The sequence below is a fragment of the Aspergillus nomiae genome (genome assembly GCF_001204775.2).
Source record: "Aspergillus nomiae NRRL 13137 chromosome Unknown contig00093, whole genome shotgun sequence".
NCBI lineage: Eukaryota > Fungi > Ascomycota > Eurotiomycetes > Eurotiales > Aspergillaceae > Aspergillus > Aspergillus nomiae.
Window position 1 is genome coordinate 26,613 of NW_015378148.1, and position 13,321 is coordinate 39,933.

At 46.6% G+C, this 13,321-nt stretch overlaps 6 protein-coding genes across 6 annotated transcripts; 5 read left to right on the forward strand and 1 right to left on the reverse strand.

Annotated features, from left to right (window-relative positions):
* Positions 1-598: 598 nt before the first annotated feature.
* On the forward strand, positions 599-1,525 carry ANOM_005691 (alpha/beta hydrolase; the record flags this gene model as incomplete). The annotated part of the gene is made up of 1 exon (XM_015550948.1): positions 599-1,525. One exon carries the CDS (start codon positions 599-601, stop codon positions 1,523-1,525), a length of 927 nt encoding a protein of 308 aa, XP_015408006.1.
* Positions 1,526-2,218: 693 nt separating this feature from the next.
* On the forward strand, positions 2,219-2,767 carry ANOM_005692 (putative NUDIX domain; the record flags this gene model as incomplete). Its single annotated transcript, XM_015550949.1, has 1 exon — positions 2,219-2,767. The coding sequence occupies one exon, from the start codon at positions 2,219-2,221 to the stop codon at positions 2,765-2,767; it is 549 nt and encodes a 182-aa protein (XP_015408009.1).
* A 1,284-nt stretch (positions 2,768-4,051) lies between these two features.
* Positions 4,052-4,990, forward strand: ANOM_005693 (uncharacterized protein; the record flags this gene model as incomplete). Its single annotated transcript, XM_015550950.1, has 2 exons — positions 4,052-4,228; positions 4,772-4,990. The coding sequence occupies exons 1-2, from the start codon at positions 4,064-4,066 to the stop codon at positions 4,988-4,990; spliced, it is 384 nt and encodes a 127-aa protein (XP_015408008.1). The 5' UTR covers positions 4,052-4,063.
* A 722-nt stretch (positions 4,991-5,712) lies between these two features.
* ANOM_005694 (metallophosphatase domain-containing protein) lies at positions 5,713-6,783 on the forward strand (the record flags this gene model as incomplete). The annotated part of the gene is made up of 1 exon (XM_015550951.1): positions 5,713-6,783. One exon carries the CDS (start codon positions 5,713-5,715, stop codon positions 6,781-6,783), a length of 1,071 nt encoding a protein of 356 aa, XP_015408003.1.
* A 1,245-nt stretch (positions 6,784-8,028) lies between these two features.
* Positions 8,029-9,045, forward strand: ANOM_005695 (uncharacterized protein; the record flags this gene model as incomplete). Its single annotated transcript, XM_015550952.1, has 3 exons — positions 8,029-8,387; positions 8,453-8,478; positions 8,708-9,045. Coding segments are annotated over 3 exons (723 nt in total), but the record flags the coding sequence as incomplete, so codon positions are not given.
* A 667-nt stretch (positions 9,046-9,712) lies between these two features.
* ANOM_005696 (ankyrin repeat-containing protein) lies at positions 9,713-11,845 on the reverse strand (the record flags this gene model as incomplete). The annotated part of the gene is made up of 1 exon (XM_015550953.1): positions 9,713-11,845. The coding sequence occupies one exon, from the start codon at positions 11,843-11,845 to the stop codon at positions 9,713-9,715; it is 2,133 nt and encodes a 710-aa protein (XP_015408005.1).
* Positions 11,846-13,321: the final 1,476 nt, after the last annotated feature.

The window sequence follows — 13,321 nt, forward strand, 5'->3', positions numbered from 1 at the left end:
ACTCGGGAATTAGAAGCCGGAGTTAACGAGGACAGGAGACGAAGTTTTAGGAAGATAAATCAGCAGAAAGTGAGGTAGATAATTTATATTAAAGTGGGGTTCAAATCCGTCTGCCGTCCGCTTCCGGACATGCCATCACGCCGGCATTCGCAATTGGGACGTTCAGACTATTTGACGTTTCATTGAATTCCTCGGCACATGCACGCACAGACGCCAGGGAGTTCAAGCACTATATGGGTCTTCGGCAAAAGATCTGCAAGCTTCGGGAAAAGGTGACGTATGAGATGCCAAGCACACAGTCACTGTGGGGAAAGCTTGGTTAGGATTGGGCCCGTGAAATACCGCAGAACTAAATTGTCGGGGTATAATCACGTATTTCCGAAAGGTAATATACTGTCAGCCTCGAACAGCCTAGCTGCACCCGAAGGATTTCGGGAAAATCAGTGGGCCACGGCGTCATAGACCCCTTCGGTCTTGTTCGATATAAAAGTTAATCTAAGGGATAAAAGGGCCGAATATCGAACGAAAACTGATATCTGTTCTACGCAATCTATTTCCAAGAACCCGTTACTACTCCTGGTGATCTTTATCTTACACAATGTCTGCTCCAACGAAAGTCACCTTCCCATCCTTTATGCTGCAGATCAGCGGCGAGCTCTACGCTCCCGTTTCTGGCGCCCCCGACCGCAATGGCGCTGCTGTCGTGATCAGCCACCCCATGACCGGTGTTAAAGAACAAACCGCCGCAGACCATGCCCGGCTGCTATCTCAAGCCGGGTTCTACGCCCTTACGTTTGACGCAGGGTATCAGGGGGAAAGCACTGGACAACCACGTGGGCTAGAAGACCCACATCAGAGAGTCGAGGATAATAAGGCTGCTGTGACCTACTTGAGCACGCTGAAGGGCAAAGTCGATCCCAGCCGGATTGGTGTCCTCGGAATCTGCGCCTCGGGTGGTTATACATCTTATGCTGCGCAGTCTGACAGCCGTATCAGGGCACTTGCCACCGTGAGTGCCGCTTGCGTTGGCCGTATGACCCGAAATGGTGGCCTACACAAGGAGAACAACAAGGAAGTCCCTCAAGCTATCGCTGGTGCACTTCAGGCGGCCGGCCAGTGGCGGGCGAGCCTGGCCAACAACCCTAACGTTGAGCCCCCGGCTATGTTCAGCAGTGATATCTCCGAAATTCCGCCGGACGCAGACTCCTTCTTCAAAGATGCCGCCTCATACTACGGGTCCAAGCGTGGAAACCATCCCCGTTCGGACCAGAAAGTTCCACCATCTAGCTACGATCTCATGATCAGCTATGACTCCTTCAACCTCCAACACCTGATTTCCCCACGGCCGTTATTGATGGTCGCCGGATCCAAGGCCCAGACTCTTCACTACAGTGAGGACGCTGTTGCTGCAGCCCGCGAACCTAAGGAACTGTTCGTCGTCGAAGGAAAGAACCATTTTGACCTCTATGATGACCTTACAGTGTCTGGCCCCAAGCTTGTGGAGTTTTTCGGAAAGAATCTTTAAGCGCGATGCTGAGATTTGAGAAGGAGTGAAAGCGAGTTTGAAGGGTCACTTTCCTTTCTGTAACTATGCGTTGGAACTTGTGCTATCTCAACTTCTTAATAAATATGGCTGCTTCACTGGATACCTTCGCAATCACATGGATTATTCAAAGAGAAAGTAATCTGAATCTCTAGTAAATGGCGTCGTTATTGTTGGATTGGTCTCTTTTTCGGACTCGTAGCCCTTGGCGGAGTGTGGCGTGGTGAAGTACAGCTCTCGCTGGGTTCCATACCTTCCCACCCGAAGAAATACACTAGTGATAGGCACTAGCATTATTGGGTGTAGCGGGAGGTCCAAATGGCTTCCCAGGAGGTCCTTTTATGACGTCTAAAAAAAGAAATATCATTTTAGAATAAAAGATTGATAGGTGAACCCTGTCAACTATTGGTCTGCACATTGCCACGCACCTGTAGCGGCGGGGGCACAGGTGATCACGAAAAACTGGCCAGATGCCGATTCCGTGGGATCTTTGGTAGAGACTGGGATAGGAAATTTTGCCCAAATTGTGAAGAGAAGTAGATCGAAATTCCACTTTAGTCCATCCCCGCTCCCCCCCGAGAAAAAAACCAGAAACCACCAACAAAACACGGTCGGGTGAGCAGAATATGAACATTGAATCCAGCAGAATCATTCTCTGACTGACTGTGTAGCATCATGGCAACCTCCCCCAACACCACCACGCAATACACCTCGGAGCAATTCGTCGAAAGCAGTGGGGCCATCTTATTCGACCTATCGAACAGCCAACGAAAAACGGTCTGCCTGATTCATTACCACGCGAAGAACGAATGGCTTCTCGCAAAAGGACGCCGCAATTGTGGTGAATCCAGGCAGGAAGCTGCCCTGCGCGAAGTCCGCGAGGAAACTGGCTATCAGGCTCACCTCTTCCCGGTCACAATGCAGACCCGTGCCCCTCCAATCGACGAACAGGGCCACCTGCCCGATGTACCTCGCTCGTACCCGGATTTAACAGAGCCGTTTATGGTCACAATGCGACAGTTGGGCAAGGATGGCGTGCATGATGTTAAAATCATTTGGTGGTTTATTGCTGCGCTGGATGACGGGGTGGTTCCTGGGTGTGCTAGTCGTGGGGAGGAGCAGTTCACCCCGGAATTCTTTCCCTTGGAGGAGGCTTTGGAGAAGCTGAGTTTTCAGAATGATCGCGATGTTCTGAAGCAGGCGATTTCATTGGTACAACCCTAAACAGGGTTGTCTGGTGTGAATCGTAACCCGTATTGAAACACGTCAAGAGGAAGGGCGAGGTGAGGGCGAACACAGTTATCATAGGGAGTCCTCAGTGAAATCCAAGACTCTGGCCAATTGAGTATATTGATCTCTTGAACTATTATCTTGATTAGATCACAGTAGAATCTCCATAAATATAACCAGTATAGGGTGCGGTGGTAACAGGCCCCAAGTAGAATTAAAAATATATCGCTTTTATACAAGGCATGAATGGTCAAGTTACATATTGTCGGATCTTATGGTAAACCCCATTGTTCGTCATCCGACGCTAACATACCTAAATACCACAAAGTAAGTAAAATTGTAAGACGCGGCTCTCCCTCGCTTCTCTTTGTATTCTATAGAATAGAATTAGATAGCTCTGAATTTCTACGGCGGTTAAGATAGTGGATGGCGACAAGTTCATAATTAGTAAGAAGAAATTTAAAACGAATTTTATACTACTTTAGAAATTAAGTTAAGCTAAGGCTTGTTTGAATTGCTTTCTTTTATAATGTTCTGGGCTGTTCTGTTAAGTAAGAGAGTATTTGAAAGAGGGTTTTAGATTCCCGGAAAGACGATTCGGTCGTGTACCAGCTATAGCAATTGGATTGTAGTATACGATATCTGGTATAGTTGCTTAATAAGTTCTGCCAAATTTCTTTCTCCAAATTCCACAACAGTGCGGTTACTTAGTTGATCGTTCGTGTCCAGAAAACTAAACCCACTGCGAAGAGCCCCTCGCACCCTTTGATAAATATAGAGTGCAAAACGTCGCTTAAGACCTGTTTCTGAGTTGATAGGTTGAGGAGGGGAGTTGGGCATCGCCTTATCAGCGTATCGGCTATTTGCGAGTATAGCCTGGTGCTGATGTAGGATTGTAGATAAGTTGAAATCTGTCCAGTGTCTAACGGAGCGGATGTCGTCGGCGGAGTATGTTTGTCTTGTTGTGTTTTCCTTCAATTGCTCTTGGTCAATGAACGGTATTTTCGGTGGTCCATGTTGTAAATAAGCTATGAGACTGACCAGATTCTCCATATTGCGTAGCGTGATGGAGGCGCGGTGAGCAGGGATGCCAGAGACTTCCTCGGAACACATAATATTAAAGGGCTGTAAGTTGTTTTTATATTCTGTCCTTGTGGCTGAGGTCATCTGGGCTTCTGGTGCGGACTTCCAAGATAGGCATAGTGCAGAGATACATGGAGATGATCAATTATCTCGTCGCCTTTGCGTAACTCAATCCACGTCCAACAACTACAACAGCGACAAAACATCATGGAAATCGATTTGCCGACAATAAAATACGTTGAACGTATTAAGAGCTCTCAGGCATCATGTATCTTCCGCACAAACTGGGGTGGTAAAGACTGTATTATGAAAGTGGTACGCGACCAGACTTGTCTTTTTAATTTCCACTATCGAATATGCCATTGTATCACGGTATTGAACCAGCAGATGCCGACCCTGAAGACCGCGAAGTCGATATCTTCAAATGTGAAAGCCAAGCCTGTGCTCGACTGAAGGCTCATGGTCTCTGCGCCAAAGGATATATACCTAATTTCTACGGCCTAATTAAATAAATTAATCCAAAAAAGTGGTTATTATATCTAAACGAGTTTCTCAAAGACCCTTTACCTCCTAATGCTGTTTTACTTAAATATATATTGGGTTTTAAAAAGATCTACCTGTTAGCATTCTGATAGAAAAAAAATTATAAATTCTATAATGTTATCAAGGAAATACACAGAGCTGGAGTCTACCATGGAGATCCATATCCACAAAATATGATGGTTCAAGAAGACTTAGAAAGAGTTCTTTGGATTGATTTCGACCGTGCCCAAACGTTTTCTCACGATTCCATTACGGATCGCCAACGGGAATGGGTGCAAGAAGAAAACAAATTGATACAATACTTTGTCGATGCTCGTTTATGGATAGATGAGAACTTTTCCTGCTTCAGGAAACTAACCGCCCTATGACTAGGCGGCAGACTACCATGATGGCAAGATCGATCGTACCTGGTTTGTTTATTATGAGTACGTACACTTCCACCATTCGCCTACTAAATATGCTAATGCACAGACAGCTAAATTGAGGACAGCGGTCTCTAAGAATCATCTTGAGCGTCCAACCGCACTAGCAATCGGATATTCGAACAGACTTCTGACGGGATTTAGATCGATTCTAGGGTTGAGATTCTAGGGAAGTAGCAAGAAGAGGATATGCTGTTTATTTTTCATGTCTTGGGAATATCTAGAGGGGGGAGGCTAATTTTCACAGCTCACTGTACCCGTATAATCTTCCTTATCTTTATGTGGAACAGAATAAACATGACAAGGCATGGATGCCGGTAGTCTGCCTGTGCGAAAAGTATGCAGTGTGTGGGTATGATGAGCATACTAGTAACTGTACTTACCAGGAATTCTTGTTCAACGGTATCAAGCCTGCAGATACTGGGGTCGTTATGATTGCCACAATGAATGGTACCGAAACCATCTATGAAGACTTTTCGAAATCAGTTTCCACGTGATGCTCTTCTATAATACTCCCGACCCCTAGATGTCAAGAAGCGTACTATATCCTTATTTCTTCTTAAATCTGAATATAACAATTTAATAATTTACATATATTAGCATATGCTTTAGTCTATATAGTAATAGAAAAAAATACATACATTTGAAATCTATATCTATATCTAATCCGCGGATTAACGCGACTCTTGACATAAAACCCGCTAAGAAACGGGTCGGGTCAAAACCTACGGGTCCAACCCACAGGCTTTGGCGAGGCCTAATTCCACGTCATCTAGTAGCTGCCTGAGGGCGTAGAGGGCAACCTTATAAAAGCTAATGTCCAGCCCTCATTCAACTAGGAATCTTGAATACACGACTCCAAATCACCACGAATCTTCGCAAACAGTTACAATGATCACAAACGTTCTGAACCGCCCAGATTTCCGAGCCTTTCGCCAACTATTGGCTACGAATCTGCGTCGGATAGCACTATCGCCCCTCACAATGCTCGTTTGGTCAGCTTATACATCTGTAAACTTTATGAGGTGGAAACTGGCGAGGTCCCAACACAGGCCGCTTATCCGAGTTGTCTGTGTTTCTGACACGCACTCCCAGCGCTGCGATATACCAGATGGCGACATTCTGATTCACGCGGGAGATCTGAGCCTCCATGGGAGCGCCCTGGAGATCCAGGAAACGGTTGACTGGCTGAAATCACTCCCGCACCAGTGCAAAGTCGTGATATCTGGTAATAGTGATCGGTTTTTTGATTTTCGTTCCCGATTAGCGGAAGATAGGCTAGCGACGGAACCACCAGTTGAGAACGAGAGCAAAAGCGCCGTACAACATAACCGTGGTGTCTCAATTGACTGGGGTGACATCCATTATCTCCAGCAGGCTTCGGTATCACTGCCCCTTTGTGACACATCTGGTGTACTGCGGCAAATCCGTGTCTATGGAGCGCCACAGATCCCTGTTTGCGGCGGTCCTGAAAATGCCTTTCAATATCCCGTGGATCAAGATGCATGGGCCGACACCATCCCAGCATCTACGGATATCTTGGTCACGCATACACCAGCCAAATTTCACGGAGACTGGTACCAAGGATCTCCCGAAGGATGCCCATTTTTGCTGGAGGAGCTGTGGAAAGTTCGCCCTCTACTGCATGTATTCGGCCACGTGCATACCTCTTATGGGTTCGAGAGAGTACACTGGGATAACGCTCAGTGGTGGATGGAGAACTATTATCGGCATCTTTCACACTCTATTCAAAATCACGTAATGTTCGCCCTTCCAGACTTTTTCCATCCATTGCTGTGGCTGGACGCTGTAATGATTCTGCTCTCTGGTACGGTGACTCTTATGAGGGGCTTGGTTAGTCTCTGTCGCAGAGAAAAACGGTCTACATTGATGGTAAATGCTGCTTGCATGAGCGAAGACGGCTCACGGCTGGTCAACGAGCCGATTGTTGTGTATATATAGTGAGCCAAGATCCAGTTATCCGCGGCTTCGGCGATCATCTCAGATCATCATATTACCTGCCAGGCGTATTTTCTTTGTCTTCCTTTGTGGCTGAAGCCAGCGTAGGGGGAATTCAGGATTCAAGGCTCGTGTAAACCTTGAAGGGACAGATTTGACCTGTTTTACCAATTGATCGCCAAAGCTAACGAATAGTGAAACTACAACTACTGTACAGGAGGGGAAACAGGGCATCACCGACTAAGGTGGCTTTTAAATATAAATTATAGTTCAGTTTTGGTCTTTTGGTGGTACTGAACTAGTTTCTGACGTGCTTTGTGGAAATAAACCCCAGAATCGTTGTTAGATCCGCCCTTCGCAGTTCAATTCACTACCATCCAAACAGTTATATTGACTAGCCCAGGAGGAAGTCTACCGTAGTTACATATCTAATCTTAGTCACAGCAAATAATGCCCCTATCTAACGATTCTGGTCCATAGGATGGTCTGTTCTCTCGCTGCTCTTTAAATTATTTCCCCCCATTATTTCCGCCAATCCTCCTGGCCAGTCAGTCTCCATCTCTCAGCTTAGCCTGGACCCATATCCTTCCTTTCTATGAACATCACCAAGTCGTCTGTTGTTTTGTTGGAGAACCACTGTTGATGAACGGCCTGGGGAAGTGCCTAGGGCTTCTCTTGTGAAGTCGAATGAATCGGTTGGCAAGTCACAATTGGAGATGGCGAGGCCCATTTGCGATCATGTGAAAAAGCACAAAGCAAGATACAAGTGGCTAGCTGAGAATTCTAAGTTCCTGGACGCTTCGTCGACACCTGAGGAGGGAGGAGACATTGGCAAGAAAGGCGAACAACACACAGCTAAAGACAAATATGCAGCTGGAATTGGAGAAATGGTGTGTCTTGGGTCAGCCGATCAAGGGTCAAGTTTCACCTCCAGGCTGATTCAACGGAACAAAATGCGATAAGGTGGCAGAAGCGCGGTAACCTCGTATTGAATATAATGAACGTCAAGATTATTTCCCCAAATTGGAGATAAACCCCTCGCATTTGCCCCGACATTCATTCGGTAAATGCGGGCTTGGCTTTGGGAGAGCTCACTTTCCCACCTATTTGCTTGTGTTTTGTTCTTCCCCTTCCACTCTTGCTCTAACTTATCGAGCCACTCAGTCAATGGTTTCACGTACTGCTCTGCTTTACCATCGTATCAATGCCACGCACACCGTTCGTTAAATTCCCAAGCAGTTTCGCAGGGTCATCGCGATTGCAGATCCGATCATACTCCGTGAGCAAAGCGTACCCAAATCGCGATCTTGCTCCTGCCCCCAATACCCTAACACCATTCAATCCAAGATGGTTTGCAGAGTTGCAAGCGAGGCAAAGCGGCTAAGTGATGGACAGAGTTCTGCAGAGTGTGTACAGAGAGCAGAACAACTGTCTCAGTATTTGGAAACAAATTGGCTGGAGCTTCTGGCAGGTCGGGAAGGGTTCCTCACTGAAAAGCAATGGAGAGCACTAGACAGCCATGAAGTGCTCTGGGGGGCCATGGTAAGCAGTAACCCAAATCCCATCGTTAACGTGCATAAATGGAACACTTTTGACTGGGGCTCCTGGTTAGGATAGCATGGTGAGTATTCTGCTTTTCTGGTTATTTGTGCATACTATCTAACATGTGCAGGGTACGAACTTCCATCGAATCACAAGGTAGATTGCATCAAACTCACGAGCCACAGGCCACGTTAACAATATTATGTACAACCGCTACGTTGAAACTGCCCGGGTTCAGTTCATCCGTCAGCACGGCCAAAATGCCACAGCCGAGGAAAAGAGGCAATGGGACGATTTACCAACCCCACGGAGCCTGGGCCTCATACTCCAAAGAATCACGACCGAGTTCAAATTTGTACGGTGCACACATTTTTTGTGGAGACAGAGCCCCGAATTGACCTAACTTCTTCTACACAGCCAATGAAATTTCCCGATCGGATATCTGTGCTGTATAAATTAGTCGAGCGGCCTACCTACGAATCAACATGCTTGAGGATGGAGGCTTGGGTCTTGTCGCATCAACATCGCCGGGTAGCCGCAAAATGCTTTGACGACACTGTCATCTATGACTACACGTCTGGGAAAAGATCGGTGCTAAAGCCATTCATGGTTGATAAACTCCAGCATACGTTTGAACTACAGAAGATGTGCAAAACGAAGTACACGGAGGAAGCAAGCAAAGCCATTACGGCTGTTGAGGAGATTAAGACAGTATTTCAATAAAGTGTCCATCTTTGACTAGGCAAATGCCAATCTTTCCCTTTTTATATAATCTTTTGGTCCATCACATCCGGATTGCCTAGTGGTTGCAATTTCTGATATCTTTTGGGCTTTAAGACCTGGTGTGGCCCATCACAATGCTAGGGGTCATCATGACAGGGGCGCGAGGCTCAAACTCCCAAGATAGAATATTGACAAAGTTAAGATATGGGGTGGTATTGCTATTGCCGAGAAACTTTATGTGTGCATACTATATCCGATTTTCACGAATCTAGATTCAGGAGGTTGGAAAAGATTCTGCTTCACTATCATTTTTGCGGTCGTCGTCTGGCCACGGTCCATCTTTCCTCACAAGAACGTTCTTGGGAGTCTGCACGTGGGGAGGCTTTAGCATATAAGGTGTTTGTGGACATCTCATCAGCCAGTTTTCAGACAACTGCAAAACTGTGACTGGCCTAAGAAATTGTTCGTAGTATATCACTCTTGGTACATAGTCCCAGGTCCCTCCACACTTCTTAGTCTGAACATATCTGAGGGCGTGTGGTGCCATACATGATGTATATTTCTGTATTGTGAGCACATCATTCATATGGCAACTGACACATATTGTGACTACACGGCTTCTGAGTTCCATCCCTGAGAACTGCTTGGACTTTCGTGGTGTTCACCATTATCCATCGAGCCCTATAGGGTCAAACTTCCCCGAGTCTATCAGAAGCCTGACAACGTCGTATCCACAGTTTTCAGCGGCATATGAAAGCAGCGTTTGACCATAGTGATCTTGAGAATCAAGCTTAACGTCGCAACTTTCGAGTAGCAATTTCACAATACGGTTGTAGCCTGTTACAACGATGGATTTGATGGTCGGCTCAAATATCTGATCCTCATCCTGGAAACTAAGCGTGTGATAGAGGTCGAAAAGTTCGAATATCGGTGTATCGCCATAATTGTCTCTAGGATTGGGATCGACCATCGGTGAGTTAAGAAGCAGCTCCGCTGCGGAGAGATTACCCCAGGCAATGGCTTCAAAAAACGGAGTTCTTCCCTCGTTATCCTTTGACTCGATTTGAACTAAAGGACTTCCCAGCAAAAGCTTTATGGCTGCTGAATCTGAGTACTCAGCCGCGTATGAAAGCGGCGTCCGACCCTTTCCATCTCGAGAATTAGGATCGGCTTTGCCACAATTGATTAAAGCCCTTAGGGTCGAGGTGTCTCCAAGGGATCTGCGAGGGACGAGATTATTTGGGTTGGGCCCAGATTCATTATCATCATCGTACCATAATCTCACCAAAGTCGCTAAATTGACCAAGTCCATATGCTGGGCAGCGTAGGAAAGTGGTGTCCGCCCTCGGATATCTTTAGAATCCACCTCGACTTCGCCTGAATCGACCAAAAGTTTTACAGCCGACGTATCTGCGTGCTGAGCGGCATATGAGAGCGGCGTTCTACCATTGCTATCTCTCGAATCTAGGTTAACTCTGCCGGTGTCAATCAAAAGCTTCATAATAGATATGTCGGAGTATTGAGCGGCATGTGAAAGCGGCGTACGTCCTTGATCATCCGCCCTGTCTAAGTCGACTTTGTCTGAACAGACCAGAAGCTTTAAAGTCGATGTATCCGAGTTACGAATAGCCTCTAAAAACATCCACTGGCCTTGCTCCTCCGAAATATTAGGGTCTAGTTCCCTCAATTCAATTAGATGCTCTAACTGGGAGGTATTCGAGTGCTCAGTAGCGCCGTGAAGCGCTCTCAGATCCTTGTTCTCCATTTCGCTGCACACTGACAGTGACGGTGTCGATTCATAGGTGAGCGAAGTATCAACGTAAAGCAATGCATAACCATTGTTGTTTCCAAAGTCCAGGTCCACTCTGCTGGACTCGACCAACAAGTTCACAATCGATGCATCTGAGTGCTGAGTAGCAAGATCAAGTGGTGTTTCACCGTTTCGGTTGGCAATGCGTTGATCAACTCTGCCAGTCTCGATCAACACTTTCGCAGTAAGCATATCAGAGCGCTCGACAGCATAATGAAGCGGCGTCTGGCCATATCTGTCTTGATGATTGAGGTTGATCGCAGCCCCACAGCTTACCAACCACTGTACCATCTCACTTTGGCCGAGGCGGGCTGCATGTGATAACACTGTTCTGAAGTTGCTATCTGTTACATTCATGTTATAATGCCCAGTACTGAACAAAACCTTGGCAATATCCAAAAAGCCCCCTTGTACAGCATGGAAGAGAGGAGTCTGCCCATACAAGTCTTCGACATTTAGGTCGCCGCCGTAAAGTTCAATTAAAAGCTTCACAATTCTCAAATGGCCTCCTCTGGCAGCCCGTGAAAGAGGCGACCTATTATCAATCCCGCCATGACGGTTCCACTGGTGGCGAGCTTTGAGTTGCTCAATACATCGTGAGCTGGCTGCGGTACACTTGGAAGTAATGCGATCTTGAGAGGTCCAGTTGAGAAATTGGCCATAAAAGTCATATTTCGGGGAGAAATCAGCCGACTTGACAGACAGAAGCCCCTCCACAACTTGCTCCTGTCCATCCTCAACGGCAAACGCAAGCGCCTCCCCGAGTTCGGTGACTCCCGTGCTGAGTGCGCATGCGACTGTATGAGGTTGGCGATTGATAATGGCCCAGATAAGTGCCCAGCCATCAGACTCTAGCATATTCTTTCGGTACAAGACGGGATTGCAGACAGAGAGAAAACGGCTGTCGGATTGGGCGAGAGAAATGAGGTCATTCTCTTCCAACAGCTCTGCAATGGCATACAGTATCTCGTTAGGTAGTCTGGATGCCATCGGTCCTGAACGTGAAGCCGATATATACGAACAGGGTTTCATTGGATCTTGTTCTAATGCTTCAGACTCGATCTGGGGATTGCGGGTTAATTCAGACTCTGCGGGGGCTCGTGTAGTGGGGTTCCGTTGACCAACCAACTTACCACCGAGTATTCGGCCGAACTTTTGTACAATAGCTGCTATGATGTATGAAGCCATCCAGCGTTATGTCAAAGTTCTATACACCAAGTTGCTCGATATTTGACTTTCAGGTATCTTTTAGATCGGGTTTTCGATCACAGGAGTAGGAATATACTATATCGTTCCACCGTTCCCTAGAACTATGTATTTTAGGTGGCGATCCAACTGAATAAAATTATGTTTTACAGAGCTATCACGAGGATCTAGATAATAAGTGTTAATATAAAACAGTTCCTATTCAGCAATTACCCCCCCCCCCCCCCCCCAATCAGCTGTGACTTCGCCGTCGACTGGTCGCTCCTAAACGCATCCCATTCTTCCTGCGTACAGTAATAAGTTTCATAGTTCTATTTCCGTGCATTCTGGTAGAATGCAGTATATACCTCGGACCTTCGTTATTATTTTCTCCACTGATTAACTCTCCACTCCTGATACTTATGAAAACGTTATCTCGAAGGCATTCAATGTTTGACAATCACGTCTTGTATGTAACATTTTATCATTATCGGTGGCTTTAGTACAGAGGCGGCCAAGGACTATTACACTGGTCATTATAGTGATAGGAATCCATCAGAAGACCCTAGCCATGCAGCGATGGTCGCCGGGAAGTTTGGCAGGAACCGACAATGTCCGGGGTTAGGGTAGCGGACGCACCACATCAGCCATCTGGACCCAAGGCCGCTTTAAATTACGCCCTAGAATTACTCAGTTACGAGTAGAAACCTTCGCTCTGTACGTATCGTACAAATACAATTTATCTCCACTCCCAAACATTCCTGCGGAGCGATGTCGCGGCCGAAGCTCGGCAGCGTGGGTCTCGTAGCAATGCATGCAAGTGGAAACACAATTGGCTTAGTATACTACTGCACGAATGGGTGGGGATGCAGATGCACTATGCTACGAGTCAGTTGCTGATAATGATTTGAGCTAAAGGGACACTCCACATATGGTCAGCCGGTGCAAAGACACACATTCCATTTCGACAAACCCGTTCAGGCTTTCCCGACTCGCCCATAGCATATGAGACTTCCATTCGAGCTGCCTGATACAGGTTCTATCCTTCAACGGGAGTAAATAATTGAGATACAGGCCAATAGTATCATATCTGCACTGCTGTCCCAGCCGCGGATGACGGTTGATATGTTGTTTTCGTATTTCACGAAGTGTTCAGTAGCTCGGTTTGAGCATGCGACGCTGCACTAGTGCCTCGATGTGCTGTTATGTCACTTGCTTCCAGGTATGAAGGTATGGCAGATGGTTCTACAAGACCTAAACTTCCTACTTTTGTTAGGTATA